Consider the following 10,920-nt stretch of genomic DNA (forward strand, 5'->3'; position numbering starts at 1 on the left):
TGGAGATGGACATTTGGAACTTCCATAAGAAATTCAGGTTCTCTCTGTACTTGAGTAACAAGCTCTTTTGGGCTTGTTATACCATGTCAGAATCCATGTGTATGCACATATTCCAGAGAATTCAGTGCTTTAGACACAGCTTGCACAAAGTGATGTGCAAACATTTCACACATGGCAAGGAGAAATGATCCCTATTTTATTGGCCGTGTAATTCATATGCGGCTGCTTAGAGCTGCTGCTATACAGCACCCTCTTTCTGTTTTTGAGATCTCTGCAATCCTGCCACTAACCTCCTTTCTGGTTTTTTACAGAGCACCCAGTACTACGACATGCGCTGGTCTTGCGAACACCTCATTATGGTGTGGATCAATGCTTTTGTCATGCTCACCACACAGCTGCTTCCTCCCAAGTATTGTGACTTGCTACACAGATCAGCTGCCCACTTGGGCAAGTGGCAGAAGCTGGAACATGGGTCATACAGTAATGCCCCTCAGCATATGTGAGTTTGGGATATTTATTTGTTTGTTTGCTTAAGTCAGAGTCAGTCCAATCAGACAAGGATATCTGAAAGTATTTATATGTTTTCCTTACTTGGGTTGTTTGGACACAAGACTATTCTTTCCATATCAGTACTTATCAGTAGCTTTGCTGTATATTGTTTCTTTTATAGAATGCACTTTGTGGGCTCTTTTTTTTTTAAACATATCTCACACTGCACAAAAATTATTAATTTTTTTCCTGATCTCTGTGAGATTTTCATCCAAATAAAATGAGAAGATGGCAAGGACTAGTCTTTGAGAACTGGTGCATCTTTCTTAATCCAGGTTCAACCTATTTAATGGTGTATCTCTTGTTCGTGTTTTCAAATAATCATTTATTTTACTCTGATTTGCGGTAGCCAGATGCCTACATATTTGGCAGACAAAGAGGATCAGCAGAGATAAGGCAGTGAATCAAGCACTTTGGAATATTTCCTAAGTATGCAGAAAAACAAGGGTCTACAGGTTTTGTCATGCTGCAGTAGTCAAAAACTGCTGGATGCCAGGACTGCCTCTCATCCTGTATATGTGTATTGAGATACAGCATCTATTTATTCTGTTCGACTTATTCCTAAGGAGTGCAGTCACACTGAGCTTATTGGGACTTACTTCTGAGTAGACATGCATAGGTTTGGGCTTTTGTCCCTGTCCTTGCACTGCACTTCTTTATGAATTTGTGAATAATCCCCGTTTCTCCTCCCTCACTGCATTGAAAGGTAGAGCCAGGATCAACAGCAGGGTTGTCGTTATTGTTGTTGTGTGATTTTAAATCTTTTGCTACTTATGGTGACCCTAAAGTGCACCTATCATGGCAAGATTTGTTCAGAGGGGTTTGCCACTGCCATCCTCTGAGGCTGAGAGAGTGTGACTTGCCCAGGGTCACCCAGTGGGTTTCATGGCTCAGCAGGGATTTGAATCCTGGTCTCCAGCATTGTAGTCCAACATTCAAACCACTATACCACATCAGCAAGGGCCCTACCTGCATCAAACTTGGCAAAGGAAATGAGGACTTCTTGCTGCTTAAAAGCAACCAAGGATTCAGAGTAATGTTAGAGCAATAGGCAGTGATGTTTCTCATAGTTTCTCTGAGCGCCAGAATTTTTTGAACCCCAACATAACTGAGTGAGATAACTGCAGTCCCTCCTCATCTCCAAGGTGGTGGGCACCTTGCTGGTCACCCTTGCCTATGGACACTTGTCAGAATGAGGTTGGTTACATGGGGATGTGAACAACTGCAAAACAGTTAAAAGAAAAAGTTGGTGAGTGGAAAATCCCAAACCGGCATGGCAAAAATTCATGCTCAGTGACTTCTGAACCAATGAGTGTTTAAGGCAGTAGAAAGAAATGGGAATGTTAGGAGCAGATGGTGTTGTCCCAGGGAAAATATTGTATTTCTGGGATAGCTTGCTGGTAAAGAAAAGATAGAATCAAAGAAATTGCAAAAGCTATAACAGGCTCCATGAGGTGGATGAATAGTATTGGACTAATATTGAAGAACTTCAGTAGAAACTCAGCTACTTGAGCTTCTAAAAATATTGTTATAATTATTTATATACCATCTTTCAACATCTAAATTGATTTCCAAATAACAGCCAATCCATTTGAGGTTGGGGGAGAAAACAGTATCAGGATGACATGTAGCAAGTTATCAGGATCCTTCCTAGAGGGGCTGGTTGTAGTCAGTATCCCTGTGTAATATTTCAGCAGAAGCTGGGCTCATTTTGTCTTTGCCTGCTTCCTCTTTTTAAAAAATGTAAGTAATGTGTTCTATAATACGTTAACAGATTTGCAAGACTCATGACAGGAACACACGTTTCAGTTCTTTCTAATTCAGCAATTTATAGTTACAGCATGATGGCTTGGATTTTAACCCACAGCCACACAGATAAAAATAAAAAATATGGCATTGTCTCTTGGTTTATTTTTTGATCCCATGGATACACTAGTGTCTTTCAGAGGACAAAAATGTTAGCTAGCCATAGGTATGTTTGTGGGTATAGAATGAAGGCCATCCCATGGTGCCCAAACACCTAGAGCCAGAAAAGATATTTTTCACATGTTTTGCTTAGCTGAGAGAGCTCTTTTTCTACCAAAAAGTAACTAAAATGTTTTTTTAATCCTAAAAATACTACTACTGTTATTTTCTTTTTTCAAAAATATTACAGTTGGCCCTCCATTTTCATGGGGGATCCATTCCACCACTCCGCGAAAACGGGTGCTCACCAATATTCAAGCCCCATAGGCTTGAATGGAGCATGTGCCTGCAAGCGAGTGCAAGGTGCACGCTGCAGGGGCATGCTGCATTGAAAATAACAGTGGTTGCCCCTCCGTGAATATTCAGGACCACGGACCTCAAGTCCACAAGAAAGGAGGGGCAACTGTAAATCCAACAATAGCAATAGCAAGTACATTTCTATACCAAGCAAGCACTCCCTGAGCGGTTTACAATGTGTAGGCCAAGTGCCCCCAACAAGCTGGGTACTCATTTTACTGACCTACAAAAGGATGGAACGCTTAGTCAACCTTGGAGCCCTCCTCTAAAATCAAACTTCACAAGGCTGTGGCTGCAGTACTGATAATTAATTATTGCACGACCAGGGATCCTGTACAAAACTATATTTATAAAACAACCAACACAAAACTATTTACAATATAAACACATTAACAACACAATGTAAAACCTAAATACCTAACTATACAGTGACTTCCTTTTCTCATCCTTCTAATTTAAATACTCTTTCACTATTTCATTAGATCCTAAAAATGTTGTCTCCAATTTTCTTTTTTATTAAACTTATGATTCAATAATGCATGTATCTAATAATTCATTTTCTTGTTTTCCATCTTGATGTTTCCCCTTGATCAATCATCTATAAATATAACTGCTGCCTTACCCCAATTTTATTTCCAAAACTGTATCATTTCCCTCCAGTCTTCTTCCAATTTGTGTATCTTTCCATCCTTAATATTATTGTTAGTTTATCTAAACTTAACATGTCATATAATTTTAACAACCAATCATCAGTAGTGGAAATATCTGAGGTTTTCCATTTATGTGCAAAACCTATCCTTGTGGCAGTAACCATGTATAGTATAATTTTTCAATATTTTCTCTCTACTTGTCATCAAGCATATGTCACATTTTAAATAAGTAAATTCCAGGACAAAATGGTATTTTTATATTCAGTATTTTTATGATTGTGTTATGAATTAATAACCAAAATTTCTTAGCCTTGGAACATAACCACCACATGTGGTAAAAGGAGCCACAAGTGTCTTCACATTTCCAGCATTTGGAATCAATATTCTTGTATATTTTCGCTAATCTTTTTGGACTACCACTGTTATTTTCAACTAAAAATAACTACAACAACAAACCTTGTGAACCCAACCCCCCCTCCTCAAAAATTAGGAAACATACATAAATCGTGAAGGAAAACAAGTGTTTCTTTATTTGCAAGATGTTAATAGTAATCAGTAAAAAAGAAAAAAAAATCCCTACTAAATGCAGTGTCGTCATTTGATGGGCCACTCTTTGTAGCAGTCAGTTTACAACCAGAGTATGTCACCTTAATACTCCTGAATGGTCCTTGCAAGCAGAGTTCCCACATATGATGTACAATAGTTTTCTTGTCCATTGAACTAGCAGTATGGTTTGAATGTCAGGATCATATTTTGACTCCATACTAGTTAAAACTTTCGTCAAAGACATATTTACTAGGCAACAAGTTATACTTGAGTGAGTGGTTGTTGCCTCTGTGTAAACATCCCTAACTTTGGGTTCTTGGCTACCTTTCCAAATGGCAAAAGTTCATATACACAATCAATTAATGGAAACAGATTAAATGTTTTTAAAACATCCTCCTTGAGCCATATGGTAACCTAATTAATCAGCGAGTAATCAGGGAGGTTTCTTAGCTCAGCTGAGAACAACTATACTCAAAATAAGTTCAAATAAGTGAAATGGAAATAAGCTTATTCTGACTCATTACCTAATGAGTAATGAAGGTGCTGAACTTCTCCCCCTTTTTTGCATCACTTGCCAGCTTACTCTTTATCCACTCTAAGAAAAATTATTGAGTCACCCACCCTTCACTGACTATTTTGGCTCCCCAACAGCTGAAGAGGAGTTGCGTGATCATTCAGGTGCCTGCAGCAAATGGCTTCTTCCTGGTATCTGTCTAAAAGAGGCTATCAACTGCTTTTCTAGTGACAACACTTCAGCTGCTGGTGGTTGTTGTTGTGTGCCCTCAAGTCCTTTCTGACGTATGACAACCCTAATGGGAACCTATCCCCTTAAGGAAAGACTAGTTTCTATCTGAGGCTGAGAGAGTATGACTTGCTCAAGTTCACCTAATGGGCTGAACCAGGATTTGAACCCTGGTCTTCAGAGTCCAGCACTCAGACCACTACATCCCACTCAGCGCATCAAAATGCAGTAGCATGAACATGATGTGCTCTCATTGATTTTTTCACACCATTAGAAGGTTGTCTTCCATTGTGCACCCACCCCCCACTTATTATTATTATTAACCTTTATAAAGCGCTGTAAATTTACACAGTGCTGTACATACAATCTTTTTAATTGGACGGTTCCCTGCCCTCAGGCTTACAATCTAAAAAGACACGACACAAAAGGAGAAGGGAGTGGTGGAGGGGAAGGGGCCTTTCTAGTAGGATAATACATATAAAATACATAGCAATACAGGAAATGATTCAATAAAACAGACAACAAAGAAACATCAAATAGCAAGTGACAGTTATGCAATGCCTGGGAAGGCTTCTCTGAACAGGATGGTCTTCAACTCCTTTTTGAAGCTGGTTAAAGAAGTGATGGCTCTTGCTCGCGGGGGAAGAAGGTTCCAGGAGTGAGGGGCAGCGAGTGAAAAGGGGCGAATCCAGGATGGGGCAGAGGAAATCCTGGGCTGAGACAGGAGCCCTTGACTACCAGAACGGAGGGCCCGAGTGGGAAGGTGAGGAGAAATAAGGTCTGATAAGTAAAGAGGGGCCAGTCCATGGAGGGCTTTAAACGTCGACAGCAGGAGCTTATACTGAATGCAGAAAGGAAGGGGGAGCCAGTGAAGGGATGCCAACACAGGAGAGATGTGGTCAGAGCGGTGGGTGGATGTGATAATGCATGCAGCTGAATACTGGACAGAAATTAGAGGACGGAGGTGAGAAAGAGGAAGCCCAGCCAGGAGGATGTTACAGTAATCAAGTTGTGAGACCACTAGGGCATGGACCAGGATCTTGGCAGTAGAGGTGGAGAGATATGGTCGGATTTTGGCAATGTTGTACAAAAAGAATCTATAAGCCTTGGCTGTGGTCTGGATCTGAGGGATACACGACAGAGAAGAGTCAAAGATAAAACCAAGACTGCGGGCTTGCTGGACTGGTTGAATAGAAATGTTGTCCACAGAGACAGAAAAGGAGTGTTGAAGGGTGGACTTAGGAGGAAAGACAAGAAGCTCCGTCTTGGACATGTTGAGCTTCAAACGCCGATGGCACATCCACTGCGAGACGGCTGTGAGACAAGACGAAACTTGCTGTTCAAGCCTTGGAGAAAGATCAGGGGTGGAAAGATACACTTCTGGATTTAATTTGCCTTTTTGCTGACCTTTCTAATTTAGGATTTAAAACTTCATTGAAATAGTAATAGCTTTAGTGTGTCTTCAGCTGATAAATTAAGATTTTTTAAGAAACTTTCTAAAGATGTTTCATGTCAATATATGGGGCAGAATCATTAGCAATGGTCATTGTTGTTTTTAAATGTGTTTGGGTGTGTTGTGTGCCCTCAAATTGTTTCCAACTTATGGGGACCCTATGGTATCCCAAGGTTTTCTTGGCAACATTTGTTCAGAAGAGGTTTGCCGTTGTGTGTTTTAAATAGGTGATAGTATTCCACCAAGTTGTCCTTTTGATGTTTACTAAAAATCTTTCTTATCCACAGCTGGTCTGAGAACACAATATGGCCCCAGGGGGTGCTAGTGCGGCATAGTCGATGCCTATACAAAGCAGTTGGGCCTTATAATGTAGCGGTGCCTTCTGATGTCTCCCATGCCCGTTTTTATGTAAGTACAATGCATGGGATGTGAGAATAATGGGGATGTAGGGGACCAGCAGTTCTACTACATTAAGAGTTCTGTGTCTGTTAGTTTGATGAAAATATATTTGTTCTCCTAACTCAAAATAGGGTGGGTTTTTTTCCTGAATTAACTTCCCACCCTCTCCTCTATTAATTTCCTGCTGGCAAAATATTCCTCTCTGTGTGTTTCATCTGAAAACATAACGGCCAAGAATTGCTTTTGTTCTGCACATGCATTGAACTGCCTTAAAAGTAGCAGAGGAGGAGGGTTATTCAGGTAATATACCCATCCTTAGCCTCCATACGTCCAGTCATTGTATATAAATCTCTCCTGTACAAACACACTCCTGTCTTTTGATTGTGTTCAGTTTTTAAATCTTAATCTCTCCTATTACAATTTGGAGCTGCAATCTCATTATTTAATAGAAAACATTTGCAAAAGCCTAATTTAGGTTAGCTAGACCAACTGAGTGCTATAGCAGTGGTCAGAACCTAAAAATTAATAGTTTTCTGTGGGTTTTTCGAGCTATGTGGCCATGTTCTAGAAGAGTTTATTCCTGACGTTTTGCCAACATCTGTAGCTGGCATCTTCAGAGAATGCTGACGTGGAAAAGAGTGGGTATATAAATACTGTGTGACCCTGGGTAAGGATGCTGGCGAAACGTCAGGAATAACCTCTTCTAGAACATGGACACATAGCTCGAAAAGCCCACAGAAAACTATGGATGCCGGCCATAAAAGCCTTCGACTTCACATTAAAAATTAAGGAATTTGGTGTGGGGGACACTCTTGAGGTTTCATTTTTAAGGGGGATGGCCTAACAGTTGTGCAGGCTGCCTTAAATCTGCAAGCAATGCCGATGTCTCTAATTGTCAGAGTTGGCGAAGCAGAATCTGGTGGGGAGGGAGTGGGAATCCACTGTCTATTTCATAACTAGCTTGTAATGAAAAAGCTGGAGTTACAGAAAAAGTTCCCCATTCCCAGTTAGTCTAACTCCTTGCTTCTGCCAGCAAATTGACAAAAGCATCCCTGACAAATTACTCCATAGCTTCTGGTTTTGAAAATTTGACTGAAGGAGAGTGTATCACCTTCCAAGGTGCAAGTTCCACTGTTCAATAAACAACTAAGGTCATCCTAATTTTGAATCACAGTATCTGCTTGTTTTCCTTCCTCTTGCAGTTCCTCTTTCACCGCCCATTACGGCTCCTCAACCTGCTGATTCTCATCGAAGGCAGTGTGGTCTGCTATCAGCTCTACTCTCTGCTTCGCTCAGAGAAGTGGAACCACACACTCTCCATGGCCCTGATACTCTTCTGCAACTACTATGTCTTATTTAAACTCCTGCGGGACCGGATAGTATTGGGCAGAGCGTACTCATATCCTCTCAACAGCTATGGGTTAAAAGCCCATTAGCTAATCATCTGAGGAAGGGAAGGATATTTTCATACAGTTCTATTTTTTTTTCTTGCAACTGTTTATAAATATTTAAAAATATTTTATATTTTGTATACTACTGTTTTTTGTGGGGTGGGGAAGGGCTAAGTGGCAATTAAATGTCGCTTTATAAACAAGGTGTTATTTTATATATAAAAATCATTGTGTATATACTGTATATCAATATATCTATGTGAAGCAAGAGGACTGTATGTGTGATCACTCCATTTACTTTGCATACACAAGCTTAGCATTGGTTTTATATACAGACAGTTTTATACTCAATGGCTTTGCACGAGGCCATCTCTCAGAGCAAGAAATGTATTCAAAGGGCACAGTGTAGCTGCTGTGGTCTCAGGCTACTTGGGATGTTCTGTTTGCTCAGAACTAGAGGGTAGGAAAGCAGCAGAAAGAGCCATGACACATCATCTGGTTTACAAATACAAGGTGTATGGGGGGGGGGGGTGCAGTGGATTGCTGTGTTCAGAACTACATTACAGGGAGGACGACCACCATGTTTTGCCCTTACCATAATGGCCCAAATGTATTCCCTCCTTTACCCAAGGAAATGAATGGAGACAATGTTAGAAACAAAAAGGCTAGAAGAGGGTGTGATTAAGCACAATCCTTCTCTCTTGTGATCCTGATACTAATGGGATCCTTCTGTATCACACCCAACTTAACTCCTGACTGTGTTTCTTGCTTACACTGACATGGGTAAAATGTTAAGTAGCTGAAAGCCATATTCATCTAGACACAGTGTTAAAAGGCTGCAGAAACACAATGCTCTGGACTACCTAAGACAGCAGTTTAACCAAAACCAGAGGCTGTGAAGAGGCTTGAAAATTCTCAGCAGTTTGATCTTTGTGAACCAAGTCTGTCCCAATAGCCTTAAGGCATTTGGCAATAAGGAAGTGCGACTGATTTGAGATAGAACAGAAATTTCTAGGTCAGTCTTGCATTGTACCATTGTAACCTTTCCTTTACTGGTTTGTTTCCTGTTAAATTGTGCCAGCTGTTTAAGCATATGGTAAGATACAAACCCATTTGGAACAGTTTTATGCATTCAGACCTGTGTAAAGGCTGCAAATTTGGTGGCTAATGGCATCATACTGAATATGTGTTGGGGGAAAAAAGTAGGGTTTTACTGCACAGCAGGCTCTCAAGTCCACTTTCATGGTTGTATCTGTAATATAGCATCAAGTGTACTTCCATGGCTCGCTAGGCCAAGGAAATTAGACTGTCAATGTCATGCTTGGCTGACAGGTAAACATGAAAACTGATCTCTATTCTGGGCCATTGGAGCAGTAACCATGTAAAGCACTTCACTCCTGGTTGCCCAACTTGGCATGGCATTGTTGCAGTTACGTAAAATCTGAACCGGTTGTAATCCCCGCTTGAGGTAAAGATCTCTGTACTTTAGACTCCCAGGGGCTTGAGTAGCACTAGTTTCTACAGCCCAGTGTAGGCATCTTTTCTGGTAGACTACTTTTTTTTGTACCTTTTTTGACTTAACAGTGTGATGCAGCAGGTAAAAAAGCCAACATAATTCTAGGCTGCATCAATAGAAGTAGAGTGTCTAGATTAAGGGTAGCAATAGTGTCACTATTCTGCTTTGGTCAGGCCCATCTGGAATAATGTGTCCATTTCTGGGCACTATAGTTCAAGGATACTGTCAAGTTGGAATGTCTCCAGAGGAAAGTGCCCAAAATGGCAAAGGGTTTAAAAACCATTCCCTATGAGGAGCAGCTTATGTTTAGCCTTTGGAAGGAAAGACAAAAGGGTGACATTATAGGCCTGTTTAAATATTTGAAAGGATATCATACTGAAGATGGAGCAAGCTTCTTTGCTACTGCTCCAGAGAGTAGGACCCAGAACAATGGATGCAAATATGCTCCTAAGAAATACCTCGGGCCTTCAGTGCTCTTGTTTACATTAATTCTTATGGCGGGTTACAGACGGGCAAAAAGGGGTGTGTTCATGACGTCATGAAGGTATAGCCTTCAGACGGCCCTTACCTGAATACCGCCATGAACACGCCGCCCGCACGCTCCAAGCGGGAAGAAGCGGCATTAAAAAGGTGCTGCTTTTCCCCGCTTCTTTTCTATATACTGCGCAGCTGCGCATCTCCGTCTGTAAGCTGCTGCACCGGTATGCCAGAATTGTTACGCCGCTAATTTAAGTTGCCCATTTAAAAGCTCCATGTCTGCTGCGTCGCATAATGAGTCGGGGTCCTGGAACATGCGCAGTTTGCACCGAGGCTCTAATTAGAGCATCAGATGCCATGCAGATGTGGAAGCTGCAGCACAGCTGCACTCTATTTTAATGCTTGTAACCCTAACCCTAACCCTAACCCTAGAGCAACATGTACGCATGCGCTGCTAGAATTGGGGAAAGTTTGGAATTTAAAGTGAACCCCTACACACATTCCTGTGCCATTTTCACCTAACAATAAAAAACCCCTAAAACTTTAAATATTTACATATGTACAAGGGAGGTGATGGGGGATGGCAGGGGGACAGCGGTGGCAGCGGCGACAGCTGTGGCTGTGCATTGCAGATTCAGCAAGAGCGTGGGGACCAAAGGAGAGGAGGCATCCATGATGCTGGTGACACTACCAACGTGCAAGCGGACAAGGATGCCAACACCAGCTGATCACCAGCTGACAGGAGACCACCATTGTTCTTGGGCAGGGTGAGGGAAAAAGTTTAAAGGGGCCTGGGCGCTTTAAATGTGCACATAGGCTTTCTGCCGCCGGTGCTGAGCACCGCAGCTGCGCAGCTGTGCATCCGCCAGCCGGCAAAAGAAAAAAAAAAGCCCCGTTTTTGGCCGCCCGTGAGGAAGCTGCCTCTCTCTTTGCAG

The 10,920-nt window shown here is 41.6% G+C and overlaps 1 protein-coding gene across 1 annotated transcript in view; it reads left to right on the forward strand.

Moving 5' to 3' along the window:
• TMEM39A (transmembrane protein 39A) overlaps positions 1–8,260 on the forward strand; it is a 32,056-nt gene extending 23,796 nt beyond the window's left edge. Inside the window, exons 7-9 of the mRNA XM_089489185.1 lie at positions 312–499; positions 6,490–6,610; positions 7,804–8,260. Coding sequence (XP_089345311.1) covers positions 312–499; positions 6,490–6,610; positions 7,804–8,037 — 543 coding nt within the window. The 3' untranslated portion in view covers positions 8,038–8,260. The remainder of the gene's footprint in view (positions 1–311; positions 500–6,489; positions 6,611–7,803) is intronic.
• Positions 8,261–10,920: the final 2,660 nt, after the last annotated feature.

Source organism: Sceloporus occidentalis, unplaced genomic scaffold (genome assembly GCF_023333645.1).
Source record: "Sceloporus occidentalis isolate IW3139 unplaced genomic scaffold, rSceOcc1.0.p SCAF_1, whole genome shotgun sequence".
NCBI lineage: Eukaryota > Metazoa > Chordata > Lepidosauria > Squamata > Phrynosomatidae > Sceloporus > Sceloporus occidentalis.